This window comes from Vicugna pacos, chromosome 21 (genome assembly GCF_048564905.1).
Source record: "Vicugna pacos chromosome 21, VicPac4, whole genome shotgun sequence".
NCBI lineage: Eukaryota > Metazoa > Chordata > Mammalia > Artiodactyla > Camelidae > Vicugna > Vicugna pacos.
In genome coordinates, this window is record NC_133007.1 from 16386847 (window position 1) to 16411292 (window position 24446).

The window sequence follows — 24446 nt, forward strand, 5'->3', positions numbered from 1 at the left end:
ACCAATTAACTCAAAAATAGGGTTCATTAGCCATCACAAACTCTTCTTCATCAATTTCCTAATTCACTTGAACACAGTGCCACATTTAAAATCCCTATATACATTTATAAAGTAATCTTGATTTTGTTCTAATTTTATAGTCCTCTCAACCTGCAAGTAAAATAACTGGATTTAATTTTGCCCCTCACAGGAATTACAAAAGCTGTTTTCTTTAGTACTTTTAAAATGTATTCATTAATAGGAGTTGGGCCAATACCAAAAAGTCACTGACAGTTAATAAAAAGTCATGGTTAATTTCAAAAGACATTTATAATCAAAAGAATAGAGTGATTGAACACAGGACATTATAAAATGAAAAAGCCAAAGTGAGAAACATGTTGGGGAAAGAAGCTTAACAGGTGAAAGCAAACATTTTTCTACTGCTGTACACTGTCAAGGACAAATTATTTCTGGTTTTTGCTTTTCATAAATAAGAAAATGAAAAGCAAAAACCAGGTTCACTATTATAAAGTTATTTTAGGGAATTAATTCTTTCACATAGTTTTCAATATACAATATATTTATAATGTGATGTATAAATATATATATGTGTATATATGTACGTATATATGTATATGTGTATATATTAGATGATGTGTATATATATATATATATAAAATATATATATATAATGCAATGTGTAAAGTTCCAGGAGATTAAATGTTTATGTTCATGCACCAATAGGAGTTTCACTTTATTACCATCTACTATTCATACGTGCAGAGCAATCCTCTCCTCTCCCAATTCTGTGTGTATGTGTGTGTGTATGTCTGTGTGTGTGTATGTGTACACATACACACATATGCACACTTTGACTTATCTTTTTCTCACTCACTCATATGTTATTTTATAAAATGTACCTAGGGATAATACCACATGTCACTAGTTCATAACTGTGAAAGAGGCAGAAGAGAGGAAGAACTGCTGTCCACATATGAATAGTAAGTAACAGGTAAAGCGCCCACTGTTGCACGAACATAAACATTTATTCTCCTAGAAGTTCATACATAACTTTTTTATTATTTTAATTGCCTTTTCTGCAACTGTTAGAACTGTTAATATTTCTTACTTGCTGCTGTGCATCCATAAACTTGGAGAAACATTTTGCCATTAAATATTTTTTCTTTAAAAATATTTCACAATACTTTTCATCTAGCATCTTATTTTAAATTATTTATTAGCCCCTGTTCTTTTGTGTATGTTTCATATCCTTGCTCCCTACAGTGTAAATGCCTCAAAAATTAACTATTTTTTGAAGTCCTTCAGTCACCAGGAGTTACTGAATTAATGTTTTCTGGAATGAACAGAGGACATAGTTCTGAGTAAACTTACTTCTTCTCTTCTTTCTTCTGCAGAAGGAGTTTTAAGTTCTCGTGCTGTATCATCTTTTGGGTCAAAAAGATATATGTAATCGGAAGAGTAACTAACAAGAATCTCTTGACCATCTTCACTGTAACACAGAGATGTCACCCTGCAGGACTTGTTATTAAGATGGGAAGGGATAAAACGGGCAACCATTCCAGTAGTTCCTCGACCTGCATAATTCCCTGAATAAGAAAATAGGAATTGTTTAAAATTCATAATGTTTTTCAAGAAAAACAGTTTAAAAACTCTTAATCTGAATTATGAAATAACGTGATTTAATGCAACAATATAAATCCAAGCTATCATATTCTATTCCTGGAAGAGATTCTTTATTCAATAGTCAGGTTTTTCAACAAAACAGAAAAGAATATGGTATAAAGATTACACGTCTTCAAAAAAGAATTCATGATTGTCAAAAATTCCAGATTACATAAGTGTTTTATTGAAAATGAGTTATTTAACTGATTAAAATGATTTTGATTATAGACACACTAAATAACCTTTTAAAAATTTCCCAAATTAAGGTAATATAATTTTTATAGTATAAATAGGAAAGCTGAGGTTTATCAGTATACTAGATAAAATAGTACAGTATTCTTTTTAATATGACATTCCTTTTACTTTATGTCTTTAAAAGATTTTTGATTGTCATGAAATTCTCCTCTTATAAGACAACAGAGTGGGGATACCACTCCAATTTTAATTAATTTTCATGGTCATCAATACAGTATGATAGGAAGAGGTATAAGTGGCACTTTACACCCTGCAGGCCCAGGAATGCCAAATTCTAAGACTCCTACAAAGCTGTATAATTCTGCACAATGAGGTACTCATGTTATATTACCACTGATCCTCCTAAATGTGTACATCCAAATAGACAAAGACTCCTCAATCACAGTTTGAAAAAAGAAAAAAGATCCCGTCTAGTTTTCCCATTTCAGTAATCTATGTTCATTTTCACTGGACATAAATTGACACTGAGATCAACATTGTTACTTTCTGGCCAAGTCCACTTTTACTTTCAACAACATAAAATATGTGAATATTCTATACATGAATACACACCCAAGTCACTGTTCTTCCCTAACTTTTCTCTCCTCCGTATTTACTATTATCTTCTTGACTGAAAAGATGGCAAAGAGAAATTAGGAAAGCCAAATGTGGGTTGAAGAGTGTCCCCTGAAAATTCATGTCCACCAAGAACCACAGAACGTGATCTTCATTGGTAATAGGGTCTTTGCAGATGTAATTATCAAAATGAGGTCATATTGGATCAGGGTGGGCCTTAAATCCAATATGACCGGTGTCCTTATAAGAAGAGGGAAATGTGGACATAGGCGCACAGGAGAGAATGGCATGTAAACACAGAAGTAGAGACTGGAGGGATACATTTAAAAGCCAAGGGATGGTAAAGATGGTCAGCAACCACCAGAACCTAGGAGAGAAGCAAGCAACAGGTACTTCCTGACAGCCTCCACAGAAAACAACTTTGCAACACCTTGATTTCAGACACTTAGCCTCCAGAAATGCGAGAGAATAAGTTTCTGTTATTTCAGGCCACCCAATTTGTGGTAATTGTTATGACAGCCCCAGGAAACTAATACATCAAGTGTTACAACTTTTTAAAGTGATAAACTACAAAAATATCACCGTGATAGTGTAACAAAAACTTGGCGAAATGCTAGTTTTTATAATAATCCATAGTACTCAAATATATTCTGTTTATTAAATTTTATGACAAACTAATGAAATTTTAAAACTGCAATGTCATATTTATTCTATGAACTGACAGAATGTCGTATTTTCTCTAGTACATGTCTTTTTACCTGTAGCTCTTGTGCCCAGCATTCGCCGATCATATATTCGTACTGAGCTATCAGAACAACCAACGGCAAGATAATATGGTATTGGTGGACAAATGGCTACAGATGTAGCGGCACGTCGGCAGTTAATTAAAATATCCTACAAAAGATAAAAGGATACCAGTTTTTACTGTTTTCAGTATAGCTCAGTATTCAAATTACATTTACATTAAATTTTATTTATTTAATTTTTGGCCTCAGAACACTTCTCCTACTATATTGAATGTATTCATCAAATGCCTTTCATAATTCTAAGATTTTAGTATTTAAGAATTACTCTAGTTACCAGTTTTTCTTAATACTCTGCCTCTATTTGTACATAAAAGAAATCAAAAGTTTTATTACAGAAAAATTTAACAGTATTTCATTTTTTTAGCTTGGTTTTATTCCATATTTTTATGGCATTTTTGGTTATAAAAGCACAATTAAATCCGTCTACACTGTACACTAAAATACAACTTTAAAAAATGTGACCTAACAAACGTTAGTACCTATTATTCACTAAGAAACAGGTATACCAAATGCCCCTAATATACAATCTGATATTTTAAACTTATTTCTGCCTTCAGTTCAATGCTTTTCTAGTTACATATGTGTGTGCGTAGTGTGTGTGTGTGTGTGTGTGTGCGCGTGTGTGTGTATATACATATAAACTGATTTTAAAATATTTGTAATTTGTATTCTTTTTTCTTTTCTGTTTCAGTGTATAAAATAATCTTTTCTCCACCTAAAGCATGTTAACAATAGTAACTGGTTTAATTACTAAACACTTTACTTGATTATTTGCAATTCTTTTTCTTTTTGGTAACTCTCAATAAAAATGTATTTAACAATATTTTCTTATTTCACTGACTACTCCAAAATGATTCAAGACAAAAGCTACCATCTCTAAATAAGATTTGGGGTTAGTTGCCTGGGGCCATTACACTGACAGATTTCTCAGGTCTTTCCCAAGTTTAAAATTGTATTTAAAAAATACAAAATTGATAGTGAATCTCTATATTTGGAGAAGTGAGCTAAGTCAGAATGAACATGCTGACAGAATGGTATCTAATAATTTAAAAGAAAAGATAACATATACTTCTTGGTTTAAAGGGCAGGGTAAAAATAAAAAGACACTAAATTACTATACGCTTTTATCACTGCTATTGGTAAGCCAAAATTGTCTCTGTAAGCAAATGGAATACTTTGATAAATACTTGAAATTTTTATAATGCTATGGTATATACTGAACAATTATATGAATTTTCATAAATATATTTGAAATGTAAAATTTAAATATAAGCTCCCTAATTTCACTATTAATATTTTAATTTTAATTTTTTATTATAAAATAAATGCTTAACTAAAGATTTTACCAAAGAAAAATTTTAAATTTACCCATAATTTTATAACCCAGAGATAACTTACTAAGCAATTTTAATTACAATCTTAATTTGTCATTTGTACAAAAAACTTGAATCTTACATCTTTGCAATCTTCTTTTGTGCAGCTAGTTTTGATGCGTGTATCAAACCACCTAACAGTTCCATCTTCACCACAAGAGAGAAAAGTATACGGGTCATTAGGTACAGTCATAATCTGAAGATGAAAACAAAAGTATAGGAAATGTTATTGAACATTTAAACAGATGGCTTTGAAAAACATTGCTGTTATAGCATAAAATGATTAGGGCAAAAGCAACTGAGAACCATTTATTTTAATTATTTATGACTTACCCAACCAACTATGATGCGAAACAGTACAATACATATAGAAATAAGCAAGAAGTAACTGCTGAATTAATATGACTCACTACTTTGGAGTTTGAAATTAATGTACCTTCAGATAGAAAGTTCTTTAAAATTAAAAACTCCTAACAACCTAGCAAGAAAAATTATACCACAGGAAGCTTGTTCAAATTACTCAAAGCCAAATTTTTATGTTTTCTGGGTGTGAATTTATACTTATATTAAAAACATATTATAAAATTTTCTTCTCTGATAATATTTATGAAAAGTATGTGATGCTGAATTGATTTGAGCACTTAAACTGAAACATTTTTAGATATTCCTGTATTCACTTTTGGTTTAGCAATAATACTGTAAATTAAGGCCCTCAGTGAACCTCCCTGCCCAACAAACTACCCAGCTCCTGTGTCCCTAGAAATAGAAACTACCAAAATCGGGTATTTAGCATTCCCATTTAGGTTTTTATGTATGCATAAACAATGGAAGATACAGTCCTATGTTTTAAAACTTTGTATACATGAAAAGGTGCTCAGATTCATTAGTCATTAGTGAAATACAAATTATAATCCTAAGTAAACATTACTATACATCACCACAATGATCAAAGTGAAAGAGACTTAATAATATTAAAAGTCGATGAGAATATGGAGCAACTGGAGCTCTCACAAATTGCTGATAAGCATGTAAAACAGTATAATCACTTTGAAAAGCCATGTGTCTGTTATCTACTGAATCTGATCATATGCTTCTTCCATGACCCAGCAATTCCACTACAGATAAATGCCTGCATAAAGGCACCTAAAGATGTATACTAGAATGTTCATAGCAGTATGATCCATATTAGCTTGAAGACCTGAAACAACCTAAGTAACCAATGAGAATAAGAATAGGAATTGTGATATATTCTTAAAAGTAAATACTAAAGCAATAAGAAAAACAAATTACATAAAACCAGTGATTAAAAATGAGAACAGAAGATTTCTTGCCAGAAACCAATGGAGTAACATCTTTAAAGCGGAAAAAAAAAAAAAAAAACTGTCAAACTGGAATTCTATACCCACAGAAATATCTTTCTTCTTTCTGAAGAAGATTTATAGGATACTAACAAGATGAACAATATTCCCATTATGGGAGTTCCAGAAGAAGAGAGAGGCAGAGAGTGGGTAGACAGCCCATTTGAAAAAATAATAGCTGACAATCTCCCAAACCTGAGGAAAAAAATGAACATCCAAATTCAAGAAGCTCAGAGGACTCAAACTAGGATGAACCCAAAGAGGCCCAAATCAAAGACATACTATAAACAACTTGTCAAAAGTTGAAGACAGAGTGGGTGGAGGGAGGGTATAGCTCAGTGTTTAGAGTGCATGCTTAGCATTCACAAGGTCCTGGGTTCAGTCCCCAGTATTTCCATTAAATAAATAAATAAATCTAATTAGCCACCCCCCAAAAAACCAAAAGTCAAACATACAGTGAATGCTGAAAGCAGCAAGAGAAATGTGAATCATTACATACAAAGAAGCTCCCATTAGATCACTGGACTTCTCAACAGAAAAATTACAGGGCCAGAGGGGAGTGGGATAATCTATGCAAAGTGCTGAAAGAAAAAACCTGCAAACCAAAAGTATTATATTCACCAAAACTTCCCTTTAAAAATGAAAAAGAAATAAAAACTTTTCTAGAAAAACAAAAGCTAAGGAAATTTATCACCACAAGATCTGTCTCACAAGATCTGCTGAAGTCCTTTAAGTTGAAACAAAAGACACTAGACAGCAACACACAAGCATATGAAAATAAAAAGCTTGTGGTAAAGGTAAATATATAGACAAATAGAGAAATCTATAATACTGTAATGGTAGTGCATAAATCACTTTTGAGTATTAGAATTTTAAAAATAAAAGCATTAAAAATTATTCTAATACTATGTTAATGAATACAAAATACAGAAAGATGTTATCTGTGACACTGGTAACAAAGTGGGGAATGGATATAAAGGAATAAAATTTTGGTATGTGATTTAAGTTATCGGTTCAAGATAGATTGTTATAACTATGTTTTATGTAATTCTCATGGTAACCACAGTGAAAAAAAAAACAACCCTATAAAAAATTACAAAAGAAAATGAGAAAGGAATCAAAGCATGTCACTATAAAAAAAAAATCAACAAAACACAAAAACAACACGAAAGGAAAGTATGACCAAATAATCACAGGACACACAGAAAAAAATTAATGAAATAGTATCAGTGAGTAATTTCCTATCAGTAACTACTTTAAATGTAAACGGTATAGTAGTAAGTGGGAAGTTAATAGTGGTAAATATCTACATTGAAAAAGAAGAAAAATTTCAGATCAACAACCTAACTTCCTACCTCAAAGAACTTAAAAAAAAAACAACTAAAACCAAAGTTAATGGAGGAAAGAAATAATAAATATGAGAGCAGAAATAAAGGATATGGAGAAGGAAAAAATATTAATAAAACTAATTTGTTTCATAAACAGTGCATCAAAATCAACAAACCCTTACCTTGACTAACAGACAAAAAGAAAAATGACTCAACAAAAATCAGAAATAAAAGAGGAGACATTACAAGGTATACCACAGAAATAAAGGATCTTAAAGAGACTACTCTAAATTCAACAACATATGGAATAACCTAGAAGAAATGAATCAATTTATAGAAACATACAATTTATCAAGATGAAATAATAAATAAATGAATAAATAATTTGAACAAACCTATACTAGAGTAAGGAGATTGAATCAGTAATCAAAAATATCCCAAGAAAGAAAAGCCCAGAACCAGACTGCTTCATTGGGGAACTTTACCTACATTTAAAATTGTACACCCCTCCTCAAATTCTTCCAAAAATCTGAAAAAGAGGGAACACTTCCAAACTTAATCTGTGAAAGCAGGTTTACTATGATACCAAGAACATCAATAAATTACAAGTATGAAAAATAAAAAGGAAATCCACACCTAGATACACTGTTGTGATATTAATGAAGGGAAAAAAAGGAAAGAAAAACAATTAAAAATAGTCAAGGAAGACAGACAATTTAACTGCAAAGGAATCACAATTAGACGGATGATTCTCAACTTCAAAAGTAAGGTCAGAATACAGTGAGATATCATCTGAAATAAAGTAACTATCAGTCTAGAGGTCTATATCTAGTAAAATTACTTTTGAAAAACTAACATAAGAAAGACTTTCTGGAACAGGATGAAAAAGGAAGAAAGGAATGAAAAGAAAAGCAAAATAGGGAACTAAAATTGTTTTAGATCAACAAACTCTCACTTAAAGGAACTGGTGAAGAATGTACTTTAGGTACAAAATGATCCCACATGGAAAATCTGTGACGGAAGAGCCAAAGGTACTGGCAAACATGTAGTAAATCTGAACAAACACTAACTAATAAAACAATTATAATATTTTAATTCATGAGGGGAAAAACAGGATATAACTATATAAGCATATAAAATTAGACAAGGGATGAAGAGATTATAATGTGCTAAGGTACACACTCAGGAGAAGGGCAAGGTATTTACTGACTAGACTTTAAACATTCTTATAAAACATGAACGTCTATCTTCCTTGCAGAAACAAAATGGGTCAAAAGCAAAACCTTCAAGTAATTCAAAAGGAAGGCAAAAAGAAGAGGGAAAATTAACAGGAAAAAATTTTTAAATAGAAAACTTGTAATAAGACATATATAGGGGAAAGGGAAATAGCTCGGTGGTTAGAGCACATGCTTTTAGCATGCAAGAAGTCCTGGGTTCAATCCCCAGTAGCTCCATTAAAAAAAAAAGTGGGAGAATATATAGATAGAGCCAAATATGTCAGCACTCGCAATAAACATAAATTGATTCAAATATCCAGTTAAAAGCCAACATTGAAAGAAATGGGTAAGAAAAAAAAAATCCAGATAAAGAATACTATTTTTATAAGTACACACCATAGCATGAGGATACAGAAGGACTGAAATTCAAGTAATGGAAAAAGATATACCATATTAATACAAATAACGGGAAACCAATGAATAATCTGATACAAAGAAATAAAATGAAAAGATCCTAAAAGAGCACTCTGAAAAGTAAGCAATTTTTCTGAATCAAGTAAAGCAGTATAATTGAGTGTTAAATTCATTTCACCTCATTTAATAATTTAGCTCAGGGCTTGAGCGTATTAATACTAAAATCCTTTAGGAACTGGATTCTTTTGTCTAGTGTACTAGGGTTCCTGCTAACATGTGAACATTTGATAAGCATACCATCGATGACTGTATGCAAGACACTGAGAAAACGTGTACGAGGTTAAAGCCTAATACACAGCCCTGTAACACAAGAACAGAAGCATCTTTAAAAGCTGATACCCGTTTGCTTAGAGCACAGCTGCTCAAGGAATTACAAACCCTATTACTATTACTGACATCTTATTTCTTAACTTCATTCATAAGCCTATCAAGATACATTTTCTCAAATACTTTACTGAAATCTAGACATTCTGTCAGTAATTTCTCTACCTATATATGCATGAATGTGTACACACACAAATCTATGCATATGTACATACACACATCTACTTATACACACATACACACTTATACACAACATACACACTTACATATATGCCATATATATAAAATCACAGTAATACTGTACCTCATAGGTAGTTCCATAATGGCACGTAAATTGGCACTGTCTGTTGGTTTCTGCATCTTGTTCAACGTTGGTATAAAATATCACCCCATCTCCAGAGCAGGATACAATCTGCTTATCATTTGTGCACGGTAAGAACTTTGCACTAAATATATTTGCTCGGTGCCCTGAACGAATTGTTGTCAAAACCTGAAACACACAGAAAAAGCAGTTCTTAGTAATTTATTATTTGACTGAAAGAAATATTCATATTTAATACAAGCAAAGCCAGGAATAAATTATCATTAATATTCTCATCTCAATAAAAACTCATTTGATTTCAAAGTATTACAATTAGAAAAAATGAAATCAGAATTTCACATAGTTTCTTTTTTCCCCTCTGAGATGTGAAGACGATTAAGTTTCATCAATAAGAATAGTGCCTTGACAATTAAATATGCATATCTCCACCTATTTGGTGTATCTGCCTCATAAACTCTCAGTAAATGTGAAAAAACTATCTTGACTGAATTTTGAAACTGTTTACTAGATTATTATTAATTTATTTCTTTTCAAGATGAAGAAATAAAAATAAACTGAAATTAAGTGAATCACATTTACATAATAAATTAAAGTTATAAATTAAATATAATTAAAATTTTAAATTAATTAATAAAGTAATAAAATGGTACAGATGAGGATATGTTATAGCAGGCAGATAGCTAGATATGAGCAGAGGAAGAGGGATGTAGACCAAATGGCAGGAACTGGGTGGAAAGGAAGGGCTCAGGCCAAATGCAGGAAACCATACATCATGTAAGCACCAGAGGTCCCTGGGCAGAGAAGGAAAAGCTGGAATCTCTGGGCTGATAAGTGGTCATGCCTTTTGGGGTGATGAGTAGCCTAGAGGCCAACAAAGAAAGGTGGGAAAAGGCAGGAATCTCTAATGTCCGATGTAACCTTTTGCTCATTATGCCCTCATTACAGTAAAATTAGCCTGGCCGATGAGAAGTAACCAACATGCACCGATGCCAGGACACTTCCAATCCAGACTAAATAAGGACAAAAATCGCTCCTCCCTTTGGGAAGGTGGAGTTGGGATAAATATCAGGGAATACAACCCCAAACTCTTCCCTCCCCAATGAATATTCCACCCATTCATTTTTACACTCTATGTAATCAACTTGCCAAATAATATTCAGGGCAGCTGCTCACCTGAGCCTGCGTGCTCTCCCCTTGACAGTGTACTATCTCTTAATAAATCCTCATTTTACTTTCTTAACCTCTGCGTCTTGTCTCTGAATTCTTTCTGGGATGGGACAAGAATCTGGACACCAGTTACATCTACCCAGCAACAGATACACCAGAAGTCTTTACATCTAATTACTTAATAATTTAAAAAACCAGAATTCCTGTGATAGAAATAAAGTTTAAAATAAACATTTTAATATTTGTAACATATATTGCAGTTAAGGACCAAATCCCCCAGTAGTGCTTAAAAATTGAGAGGGGAAAGAAATACTCTGATTTTTTTTAAATGGGCAAAAGATTTGAAAAGATAGTCCACAGATATACAAATGGCCCTTAAAAATGTGAAAAAGCATCCAACTTTACTCATAAAGGAAATGTAAATTGAAACTATATTGAGGTACTACTAATTCTCACTTTTCAGATTGGCAAAAAGAACCTCAAAACCTTGATAAATACAAGTGAGCCCATGGAGAAATGGGCTCTTTAAACAATTCTGGTGGGAGTGTTAAATGGTGCAAGACCCAATGGAGAGGAATTTAGTAATACCTCACAAAACCACATATGGGTTAACCTTTTGACCAGACAAATCTATTTCTAGGAATTTACCCTGAAGATACACCTCCAACAATACCAAAAAAAAAAAAAAAAAAAAGGGCACAGTTATTTACCAAGTTATTTATAATAGCAAAACACAAGAGAATAAATGATGGTACACCCCCACAATGTATATACCATGGGAATTTAATGCAATGGAAATATCTGGTGTGCTTTTTTTAATGTGCTAAAAAAAAAGAAAAAAGAAAGGAATATGTCAAAACATAAACACAAAGTTGCTTTAGTTGACTTTAAATGTCTCACTGAGGAAATAGGGGCAATTCGAGCATCAAAAAGAGTATTAGTGATAGATTATAATATACTGAATAAAAATAAAAACCTATAATCTCACAGTAACTTTTTCAAAAAGGTAGTAAATACAAAGAAAATGCTCTTACAGAATAATGACAATTAAATGTAAAATGACGGAATCAAAAATCACTACTTGTAACCATTTTATAACAACTAATTAAGGCAAGAATCAATAAATACTGAAACCACTGTATGAAATACTGTTACGGGAGAGAATATTAGCACAGTCTTAAGACACTACTCCACAAACGGCTTATTAATCACAAAGGGTAAATGTACCCACAGAATGGAAAGACCAAGCTTAACATCACCAACTGGGAGACAAACTAGTATCATGTCCCACAACGTCACCTGTGGAACATTCTTAGCAAAACTGTTTAATTTTAAGCTACTCGTGAACAATCAGACAAATCCCAATGAAGGGACATTCTATAAAACAGCTGGACTAATAAGTCAATACAATAAAGCAACTAATATATCAATTCATGAAAGACCAAAAAGCTAGGTGAACCGTTCTAAAGGAGACTAAGGAAATACGACAACTAAATGAAATGTGTGTTGCTGGATTGAAAGAGGCATGGCAGCGATAAAGAACATTAGTGAAACAAATGGGAAAATTTGAAAAAGGACTATACATGTACATACACACATGTATTATGTATGTGTGTATATAAAAAATATACGGTGGACAAAGAATGTCGCTTCTCATATAAGTAAACAAAAGATGTTGCAGCCAACAGCTCCTGCAGCAACCCTCAACGGTGCACCCTAAGGGGAACTCAGAATGGAGATAAACAGGCTTCCTGCCATCAAGCCATCAGCCTCTGCAGCCATCCTGAATGGTGCTCCCTGAGGGGATTCAGGATAGAGAAAAACAGGATACTGGCCCTGGATAGTTAAGGGGCATACCAAGGGAACAATTTCAATAAGCCCAGATTCTTGCATCTTTCCATAGACAGTAAAGGGCTAAATTCATTAACTTGAGATGTCTGGGGAGTGACAATCAAGGCTGAAAGAGATTCTCAACAGGCTGAAAGAATGGACTGAAATTAATGAAATAAAATCCTGTAGGGATAATCAGCAGTAATCTTTTGAAGTTCCAACTACCTGGGTTTTGTTTCGTGTTTGTTTTTTTTTTTTTTTTTTTTGCAAAAACTCCTTTATATCCTGGCTTCTCCTCTACCTCTTTATAACAGTCCCTCAGAGCTATCAGAGAGATGGTCTCCTGGACTTAAGTCCTCAGCATGTCCACAGAATAAAACATAATTCTCAACTTTTAAGTTGTGTAGTTTTTTTCAGTCAACAATACAAAATCATATTATCATATTATATATCTATATATGCTAATAGCATACAGCTGATTCTTGTTACTCGTGGTAGTTCTGTTCTATGAAGTCACCACAAACACTGAATTAGTCACCACTGAAAAAGTGCTGAATCACTGCTCCTAGGGCAATGCAGGGTTATGTTCCTGTGAGCCTCTGGTCACAACATTTTCATAAACCAATCTTTGTTTTACATGTTTCTGTTTAAAGAAACCTTATTTAATCAACAGCACTGTTAACTCGTGCTTAAATGAAGCTTATCTAACATATTTTCTCCATAAAGCACATCCCAGTCTTCTTGTCCTTGGAAACCCCAGATAGTACTTCAGCATGAAACCTGGGGGTCACTTTAATGAAATCACCAAAAAAAAAGCATAAAAATGCAAAAAATGTGACACTAAATATATCACAAAAAGGGTCCAGTATAGTTATAGTAGGCAACCTGAAACAAGAAGTCTGAGTGTCACTTTGATCTGAGCTAGGAATGTGAGTATCAATACATGTGTTTTGCAACTCAAATTTTTTGCCATACTGCACATGTATGTACGTGGCCATAAATAATCAGGAAAGCAGAAGTATTGATTTTGGGGGTTAAAAATAAATTTAATGAACAGGTGAATTTCCAAATATAGAATCTGTAAGAAATGAGAATCAACTCTATAGTAAATATTACATTTCTTGAGCATGGTAACTGCATTATAATTATGTGGGATAATGTTCTCTTATTCTTAGTAGAGAGACGTCAAATTATTTATGAATGAAGTGCATGATGCCTCCAACTTACTCTAAAATGATTTTTTTTGAAATCTCTGGGTGTTCATTGCACTTTTTTTCAACTATTCCATAAACTTTAAAACAAATTTAATGAAATACATTTCAACTTTATTTTGGGTTTGGTTTTAAGCGAGCATTATACTGTATAACACTAACTCTAAATTCAAAACTGAGAGTACTACACCAAATCAGAACGTAAATCTGGTGTAAATATTGGCAGCTACTTATCTTGACCACTTTAAGTATTTAAGTTACCTCTTTTTATCTAAGACCTAGGTTACAAGGTTATGAACAAAATAAGGATTTGTAAAAAACTATAAACTACTCCACTGTAAATCTTATAAATGCATATATAATTGAGGTCACATTTAAAAACTGGAAAGTCTCTGCACCTACATCAAGAAAGTAAATGGAGAATAAAAATTGTCTGATAAGTGTTTTAAAATTTTTCATTTCCCCTCTCCAAGTATAAGACCCTGAGATCTGGCAGATTAAGGTACAAGAAACAACATAGGAAATAATTAATGTAAAACCTTTAAACAAGATAGAATCATCCTCTTTAACTCTGCTAGATATTCAGCATGATTTACCAAGTAGCTAACTATATATAAGTCATTGCATACAATGTATGTATTGGTTTCTTAGTCTGATAGGCCTTTGAGTTTCCTTTAGTCGCACTCAGCAGATATTATTCTCAACAATTTGTGATTTATCTCCATTCAACAGGTACATGTAGAGCTTCAGAAACAAAAGCAGGAACCTCACTCAATACACTAATATATGTATTGGTATATTACATATTACTCAAAAACTGAAAAGAATTTATTAATCAGAGTAACTACTTTATTAAGGTAATTAGTAAATAACTAAAGTCCTTTCCCTCTGAACGAATCTCTTGATTTCAGATGTCCCTCTCCAAACACACTCCTTTTCTAGTGTCCCCCACCCCAATGACATCAATATCCACCCACACTGTTTATCAAGTCAAAAACTACAGAATCATCCTTCATTTTTCTCTCTCTCATTCACTACATAAAATCTAGCAGCAAATACACATCCAAGATACATTCCAAATTACTTCTTACCACTTTTAATGCCATTATCTTTGCCTAAACCATCATCCCTTCCCACCTAGATTACATCAATGGCCTTTTATCGCCTACTTCTTTTGATCTGATTCAAACTCTACTCTTCAAACAGCAGCCAGAGCTACCTTTAAAAAGGCAAATCATATCACTTGCATAGTTAAAACACTCCAATGGTTGGCTATTCCAATTACACTAAAATGTAGACTCTTTAATATAGCCTATCAAAACCCACTATCTATCCCCTGCACATTATGTTAACTTCATTTTGTACCACTCTTTCCTTAATTTATTAATAGATAACTGTTGGAAGAACCAGTACTCATATATATACACTCAGTAATTTCAACAAAGGTCAGAATTTGTTTTTAATTACAGAAATAAATCTATACAACCAATACAGATATGCATACTACTGGAGGTATAACAATAAGGTTGATTTTTTTAAAATAATGTACACTTGCAAAAAGCTGTAATTTTTGATAGCTGGATTTATTGTCTACTTGTGTTTTCCTTGGGTCAGTACTTATTCAGAAAACATCTAAGAAGAATGGCCTAAAGAAGCAAAAGTTGGCAGAGTAACTTACTGCTAACTTCAATTAGTAATAAATGTGAAAGTGAACTATTTGTAACATTTATCACTTTGCTAATCACCAGGTTACTTTGACTAATCTAGCCGACTAAGCAGGTATCTTTTTCCTCCTGCATCATGTTATATACAACACTTCCAAAACTTCAAGCTTAGTCCAAGAGTATCCAGATAGAAGATACTGGTTCTCTAGTCTCTTGATAAAAATCACCACTCTCCAAACCCAATCCATACCCCTGTCTAAGGCATTGGAAACAGAAACTCTTTGCCTTTCTTTTACTAGTATTTATTGGGCACCTACTACATGACAGGAAATATTACTAAGTGTTGAGGAAACAAAAAGGAAAAAGAAATGGTTACTGTCCCCAAGCCTAATGATGAGCAACAGGCAAACAAACATAATATAATGTAGTAATTGAATTATCCACAAAATACGAGAACACAGAGGAAGGAATGCCTGCATCTGCCTAGGGAAACTAGAAATAAACTGTATATAAGAGCTGAGGCTTGAAGGATGAAATTAAACTTGCCAAGTAGGTAGGAGGTGCACGGGAAAGCAGAGCATCCCATGAAGAGAGAAGAGTACCAGCAAAGCACAGAAGAAAGAAACAAAAACAATTTACGCTCTGAGAACTACAGGTAGCTGGATGAAGCCCAATCAAGAAAAACTTTACATACACTATACACTCAAGATTTCTTTTACAGAAAATGTCCCAAGGCTTCTTGAGGGCTAACTTCCTTCTATTTCATCTATACCTTGAGGAGAAGGCCCTTTGGGGGTCCTAGCATATTGTGTAAAGTCTTTCATAGGAATCCACACCTTATCTGGATACTGAATTTTGTTTCTATTTACCTTGATCTTCAAGGCCATCAAACTAAAGTTTATATATGCTAAGACTGACAAATATCTTTAGGAAAAAAGTGGCTTTCATGCTTACTTCTCTGGATTCACCTTTTCCCTTCCATTTTGGCCTGATAATTCCTTACTATCAAGATAATTATCTTTTACTTTTAGGATAATTTTTAAAAAATATTTAATGAAGCATTTTTTAGTTGTTTTTAGTGGGAGGATTGGTCCAAGTAAACTAGCCTGTAATTTCTTTTTTTCTTTTTTAGGAGGTGCTGGAGATTGAACCCCTGACCTCTTGGGTGCCAAGCATGCGCTCCACCACTTGAGCTACACCCTTTCCCCACTAGCTTGTAATTTTTAGAAAAAGAAACTGATCTTTTTTATATATTTGAGATCTGTGACATACACAAATAAGACAGAATGCCATTAATAAGAAACACTGCCAACCACTTAAATCTATTTTAAAAAAAAGTTTCCAAACTTTTATATACAATAAATTAATCTTCCCATGAACTCATAAGATCTAAAATAGAGTAAACCTATAAAAACAGGTAATATCTGACTCAAGATCAAAAAACTTTATTTTCCTATGTAATGAATCATCAATGTTTTAAAACAAAAAATATTCCTATATGACAGCAATTTTGGATCTCTTAAAACCACTATGTGGAAGTATAAAGCCTTGTTCTACTTAAAATCTTTTAAAGTATTATTTGACTAATCATTTCTCAAATTGGAAATGAGGAAGAGCAATCCCTTGGGCTACTTCCACCAAATGCCTACGGACGGTTGAATGGACAAACAAAATGCGATATATACATACAATGGAATATTTGTCAGCCTTAAAAAGGAACTAAATTCAGATACATGCAGCACATGAATGAATCTTAAGGACATTATGCTAAGTAAAACAGGCCATTCACAAAAGGACAAATACTGTATAAACACTTATATGAGGTACCTAGAGTAGACAAATCCATACAGACAAAAAGCAGAATGAAGGCTGTCAGGGGCTGGAGGAAGGAAGGATGAGGAACTACTGTTTACTGGGTACAGAGTTTCAGTTTTGCAAGATAAGAAGTCTTGTAGCTGGATGATGGTGATGGTATCACAACAATATAAATATACTGAATGTCACTAACTGAACTCTTAAAAATGGTTAATTGCTTTATTTTATGTTATGCATATTTTGCCACAATTTTTTAAAAAAAGAGTGAAGCTCTGCATCTTTTCAAAAACAAACAAAAAAATTATTCTATTGGTATCTAGATGAGTGATTTAAATACTATAAGCATTAAAATTCTGATAGTGATGATCGAAAAGCATTCCATATATACATTATTCCAGGAAATGTTCTCTATTTTAAGAAGAAGGTTGTCTGAGTAGTTGCAGAGCTAAGACAAGCAGGATTTGGAAATATCAAGTTTCCCTCTACTAAGTCAGAACAATTAAGCAAAGTTATCTCTGGAATAAAACTATAGCCTGTCCTTTAATCAAGGATAGCCTTGATACAAACTTTAATTAGGCTGAAGAACCACAAACATTTATTTAAATATCTTAACTGTTTAAATGTGGAAAAATAAAAAAATGCGTGAATTCTGTAAGATTTCTAATACTACACATGTCATTGGTCTGCCAATCTACCATGTTCTCACTCACATAAAAATAACTGTATACATACTCTTATACGTAAAGTCAGAATAAGAGCCAACAAAAATCTGAACATAATCCTGATTAAAACTCAATATATCTGTTTACTGAACTGGATGTTATGAAGCATTTCCTTAGAACCTAGCCAGTGTTAGTAAGCTGATAAAATCCAGTTTCTTAAACTGCTTGGATGAAGATTAGATTCTGTGAGCATAAAAGAAAAAAAATCATAGTCTTTTTCCCCCTAAAGAATGGTTTCTTGAGATAATGCCAATTGTTTTGGTAATTTTATCCATGTGGGTAGAATGAAGTATATTCAAATTTTCTAGAATCAAAAGGCTGAATGAAATCTAATGTTCTCCTAAAGAAACTAAGGAATCTGCATGTGATAATTTCCAAATTATATAACAAATTTTAGCAAATTAAGGATATTCTTTACAAACGCTCACTCTGTGGGCATTTACTATTTCTTAATTTCTAGCTTCTTGACTTTTTTTCTCTCATTAAGTTACAGATTTTTAAAACCACTTTACCTTTCTGCTGTAAGGATTACTAATTACTAACTTGGTGTCATCTGAGCCAGATAATATATATTCTCCAGTCTCATTCCAACAGATTGTATTAACCTAAAAAGAAAGCAGAAAAGAAATTTAAGCAAACTGAAAATAAAAACAAGTATGCCATCTTCTAACTGACGGTTCAAAATTTACATCACTAATGAGGTTATTTCTATGGTAAATCATATTTACCACTTTACTTACTGAAAATACATACTGAGTGCCATTTAGCAAACACAATGTTCTATAAATTCACAATGAAATGTATGAGTCTTTAAGCTCTGTTTAAATTTATTTTAATTAGTCCACTTTATATCCAGAAACATACACCAAGTTACCCAAAAAGGAACTATTAGAAAAACTCACTACAGAGCTATAGCAATCAAGGCTGTGTGGTACTGTCATGATCATAGACATATAAATCAGTGGAATGGAATTGAGTCCAGAAAGAAACCCTTATATTTATGGTCAGGTAATTTTTGAAAAGGGGTCCAAGACATCATCATTCAAAGGAGAAAGAAAAATCTTTCCAAGAAATCTTTTCCAGACAACTGGATATACAAAAGCAAAAGAATGACTTTGGACCCCTACTTCACACATGTACAAAAATTAACTGAAAATGATCAAAGATCTCAATGTAACAGCAAAAACCCTAAAAACTCTTTGAAGGAAACATCAGTGTCACTCTTCATGAAAACTAAAACCACAATAAATTACCACTTCACATCCATTAAAATGGCTATAATTTTAAAAAAGCAGAATGTAACAAAAGTTAGAGAGAATGTCAAGAAACTGGAACCTTGAAACACTGCTGATAGGAATGCAACATAATACAGTTATTTCTAAAACAGTTTAGCAGTTCCTCAAAACTTGAAAAAGTTATCCTATGAGCCAATGATTCCATAAGATATATACCCAAGAGAACCAAAAACACGTCACAGAAAAACTTGTACACAAAAGTGCACAGTAGCATTAGTGATAGTAGCCAAAAACGGAAGCAACCCAAATATTTACCAACTAATGAATAAACAAAACATGACTAATCCATTCACTCATAACAAAATATCCACACAATGAAGTATTATTTAGCCAGAAAACAAAATACATGCTGCAACATGGATGAATCTTAAAAACATTATGCTAAGTGAAAGAAGCCAGTCTGAAGGGCCACATACTATATGATAAATTTACATAAAAAGTCCAGAATAAGCTTATCTATGGAGACAGAAAGCAGATTAGTGACTGCCAACAGCTAAGTGGAGGGGTAATGGGAGCACCTGATAATTAGCATGGACTTTCTTTTTTGGATGATCAAAATATACTGAAATTAGATAGTGTTGAAAGCTATACAACTTTATGAACACAGTAAAAAAAAAATAGCACTCAATTGCACACTTAAAATAGGTGAATTTTATGGAATGTGAACTGCATCTAAATTGTTTAAAAAACAGAATTACTGACTTTCACTTTCAGTTAAGATGGAGTAACATGGACCAGATTTACATCCAAAGCAACCAAGAAGTATCAGAATATATATCCTTTTTAAGTAAACATGAAATAATTATCAATATAGAAGACACGTATTTGTGGGCCATGAAACAAATCTCAATATACTTAAAAGACTACAAAATATGTTCCCTGTCTAAAATGGAATTTTAAAAAAAGAAATTAAATTATAAATCAGTAACACAAAGAAATATTTTAAAACTACAAAATAATACAAGGTCAAAGAAGAAATTACAAAATAAATTACAAAGTATTTTGAACTGAATGAAAGTAAAAGCATAACATTTCTCAATTTATGGGCTGCAGCTAGCACAGTACTCAGAAGGAAATTTATAACACAAAAACAACTATATTAAAAAAGAAAGATCTTATAAGTCACTTCAGCTTCCACTCAAAAAGCTGTGAAGGGATGACCAATGAAATCAAACGTCAAAAGAAGACTGGAAATAATGAATATAAAAGCAGAAATCAATGTTAATAGAAAATAGGAAAACACAGAAAATTAATGAAACCAGAAGCTAGTGCTTTGAGAAGACAAAATTAATGAACCTCTAGCCAGACTAAACAAGAATAAAAGGGGAAGGGGAACATATTACCAGCAACAGGAACCAGAGAGGTGACATCATGAACTATTCACTCTAGAAATATTTAAACATATACAGAAATACTGTGGATGACTTTATCCAATAAATTCAACAATTAAAGAGCTGACAAAATCCTTGAAACACGCATACTAAACAAAATTTACTCTATATATAGTCTATTTTTATTAAGGAATTGTAGTTAGAAGTTTCAACAAAGAAAACTCCAGGCCCAGATGGTTTCCCTAGTGAATTTTGCCAAACATTTAAAAAAATAATGAAAATTATGTACCAAGTCTTTAAGAAAATAAAAAAGACAACATAGTTCACAACTCATACGAGAAAACTATGGACTAGTATCCTTAACATACACATAAAAATTCTCAAACAAAATTTTCATAGATTGAATAAAACAAAATATGAGTTTTATCTCTGGAATGCAAGAATGGTTTGACACTCAAATATTAATTAACGTAATTCATGATATTAACAAACTAAAAAACAAAATCATATGATCATTGCAATAAATGCAGAAGAGACATTTGGAAAAAATCCAACAATAATTCATAATAGCTCTCAGCAAAGTAGAAAGGAACTTTTTCAACCTGACAGTGAATATCTATGAAAAACCCATAGCTACCATCATATTTAATAATAAGAGATTGGATACCTTCCCTCTAAGATCAGAACAAGACAAGGCTGTCTGTTCTCATCACTTTTGTTCAACGCTGTCTAGAGTACTAGACATTGTAACAAGGCAAGAACAAGAAATAAAAGGAGTCCAGACAGGATAAGAAGTAAAACCATCTTTATTCTCAGATCACATGATTTTTTATGTAGAATATCCTATAGAATCTTAAAAAAGGGGGGAGGGCTGGAACTAACGAATGAGTTTAGGAAGTTTGAGGGCTACAGATGAATACCATATTCCCTCAGTATCCGTGAGGATTAATTCCAGGACCCCTAGTGGATACCAAAATCTAAAGAATGACCACATCAGGTCTAAAGGAAAAAATATATATAGTAGTAGCAAACTGCAACATCCTACTTTAAACAATGGATATATTATTATCCATTGCTTATAATGAAATAAATAAGGAAACATTAGACTTGAACTACACTGTAGGTCAAATGAATTTAACAAATATACACGGAATATTCCGTCCAATGGCAGCAGAACAGACGTTCTCAAGTGCACATGGAACATTCTCCCGAATAAATCATGTTAGACCACAAAACAAGTATCAGCAAACTTTAAAAGAATTAAATCATACCAAGTATCTTTTCTGAACACAGTGGTGTGAAAATAGAAATCAGCAGGAGGAAAACAGGAAATTTCACCAACATGTGGAAATTAAATAACACACTCCTGGACAACCAGAAAGTCAAAGAAAAAAAAATTTAAAAACATCTTGAGACAAGTGAAAGTGAAAGCAAAATATATGGGATGCAGCAAAAGCAGGTATAAGTGGGAAGTTCATAGCAATAAATGCCTTATCAAGAAAAACAAAAATAGGAGTTGGGTATAGCTCAGTGGGTAGAGTACTTGCCTAGCATTCATGAGGTCCTGGGTTCAAGCCCCAGAACCGTCATTAAAATACATAAATAAACCTAACTACCGCCTCTTCCCCTCAAAAAAAATCTTTTTAAAGAAAACGAAAAAAGAAAGATCTCAAAAGAACAACACAACTTCACACATTAAGGAACTAAAAAAGAAAACCAAACTAAGCTCAAAGTTAGCAGAAGGAAGGAGATAACAAAGAACTGAAATGACATAGAGAATAGGAAAACAACAGGAAAGATCAATGAAGCTAAGAGTTGGTTTGGGGGATTTTTTGAAAAGACAAACAAAACTGATAAACCTTAGCTAGACTTACTAAGGAAAAAAGAAAAGACTCAAATTAAATTATAAGTGAAAGAGAAGACATTACAACTGATACCAAAGACATACAAAGAATCATAAGAGACTACTATGAACAATTATACACCAACAAATAAGAAGAAATAGATAAAATTCCTAGAAACATAACCTACCAAGACTGAATCATGAAAAACAGAAAACCTGAATAGACCAATAACAGGTAGATATTGAATCAGTAATCAAAATCCCCCAACCACAATCAATTAATCAATCAAATAAAATACATAAATTATTAATATCAATCCTTCTCAAACTCTTTCAAAAAACTGAAGAGACAAGAACACTCCCAAACTCACTTTCTGAGGCAAGTTTTACTATGATACCCAGGCTAGATAAGGATACTACAAAAAAAAAGAACTACAGCCCAACATTCCTGATGAATTCAGAGGCAAAAATTCTCAACAAAATACTAGCAAATCTAAATCAAAAGCACATTAAAAGGCTCATACGTCATAACCAAGTGGGATTTAATTCCTGGGATGCAAGGATGGGTCAATATAAACAAATTAATAAATGTAATACACTACATTAACGGAATGAAAAATCATATGATCGTTTCAATAGATCAGAAGTAGCTTTTGACAAAATTCAATTATCTTTCATGATAAAGATTCTCAACAAATTAGGTACAGAAGGAACACATTTCAATATAATAAAGGCTCATATGACAAACCCACAGCTGACATACTCAACAGTGAAAGGTTGAAAGATTTTCCTCTAAGATCAGGAAAAAGACAAGGATGCCCACTCTCATCACTTTCATTCAACACAGTGCTATAAGTACCAGCCAGAAAAATCAGACAGGAAAAAGAAAGGCATCCAAATTGGAAATGAAGAAGTAAAACTGTCTACATTTGCAGATAACCCGATCTTATATACAGAAAATCCCAAAGACTCCAGCAAAAAAATTGTTAGCATTAATAAATGGATTCAGTAGTTTCAAGATATAAAATCAACAAACAAAAAACAGTCACACTTCTATACACTAACAATGAATTATCTGAGAAAGAAATAAAGAAAATAATTCCGTTTACAATAGCATCAAAAACAATAAAATACTTAGGAATAAATTTAACCAAGGAGGTGTAAGATCTATGCACTGGAATCTATACAATAAAGATGAGAAACACTGAAGACACAAATAAATGGAAAGATACACATGTTCATGTATCAGAAGAGTTAATATTAAAATGGCCATACTACCCAAAAGCCACCTATAAATTCAAAGCAATCTCTATCAAAATTCCAGTAACATTTATCACAGAAAAAAGAAAAAAATCCTAAAATTTGCATGGAATCCCAAAAGACCCAAAATAGCCACATCAATCTTGAAAAAGAAAAACAAAGCTGAAGGCATCAAATTTCTTTACTTCAAATTATACTACAAAGCTACGTTAATGAAAACAGTATGGTATTGGCTTAAAAAGAGACACCTAGATCAACAAAACAGAAGAGAGAGCCTAGAAAATAACCCATGCATATATGGTCAATTAATTTACAACAAAGGAGCAGAGTCCTCAATGGGGGAAAGAACAGTCCCTTCAATAAACAGTGGGAAAACTGGAAGTTTACATGCAAAAGAAACAAAATTAATGCAAAATAGATTAACATAAGACCTGAAGCAGTAAAACTCCTAGAAAAAACCATAGTAAAAAGCTCCTCGACCTGGACCTCAGCAATGATTTTTTCGACACAACACCAAAAGCACAAGCAACAAAAGCAAAAATCAACAAGTGATACTACATCAAATGCAAAAGCTCTGTACAGCAAAAGAACAAAATTAAGAGGCAATCTATAAAAGAGGAGAAAAATATATGCA

At 32.5% G+C, this 24446-nt stretch overlaps 1 protein-coding gene across 5 annotated transcripts in view; it reads right to left on the reverse strand.

Moving 5' to 3' along the window:
- Nucleotides 1–24446, reverse strand: part of DCAF6 (DDB1 and CUL4 associated factor 6) — a 118250-nt gene that overhangs the window by 70672 nt on the left and 23132 nt on the right. For all 5 annotated transcript variants that reach the window (XM_031688731.2, XM_031688728.2, XM_031688730.2 and 2 more), the window contains exons 3-7: nucleotides 18596–18688; nucleotides 9657–9842; nucleotides 4734–4847; nucleotides 3231–3366; nucleotides 1372–1586 (exon numbers count right to left, since the gene is read on the reverse strand). In XM_031688731.2, coding sequence (XP_031544591.1) covers nucleotides 1372–1586; nucleotides 3231–3366; nucleotides 4734–4844 — 462 coding nt within the window. In that variant the 5' untranslated portion in view covers nucleotides 4845–4847; nucleotides 9657–9842; nucleotides 18596–18688. The remainder of the gene's footprint in view (nucleotides 1–1371; nucleotides 1587–3230; nucleotides 3367–4733; nucleotides 4848–9656; nucleotides 9843–18595; nucleotides 18689–24446) is intronic.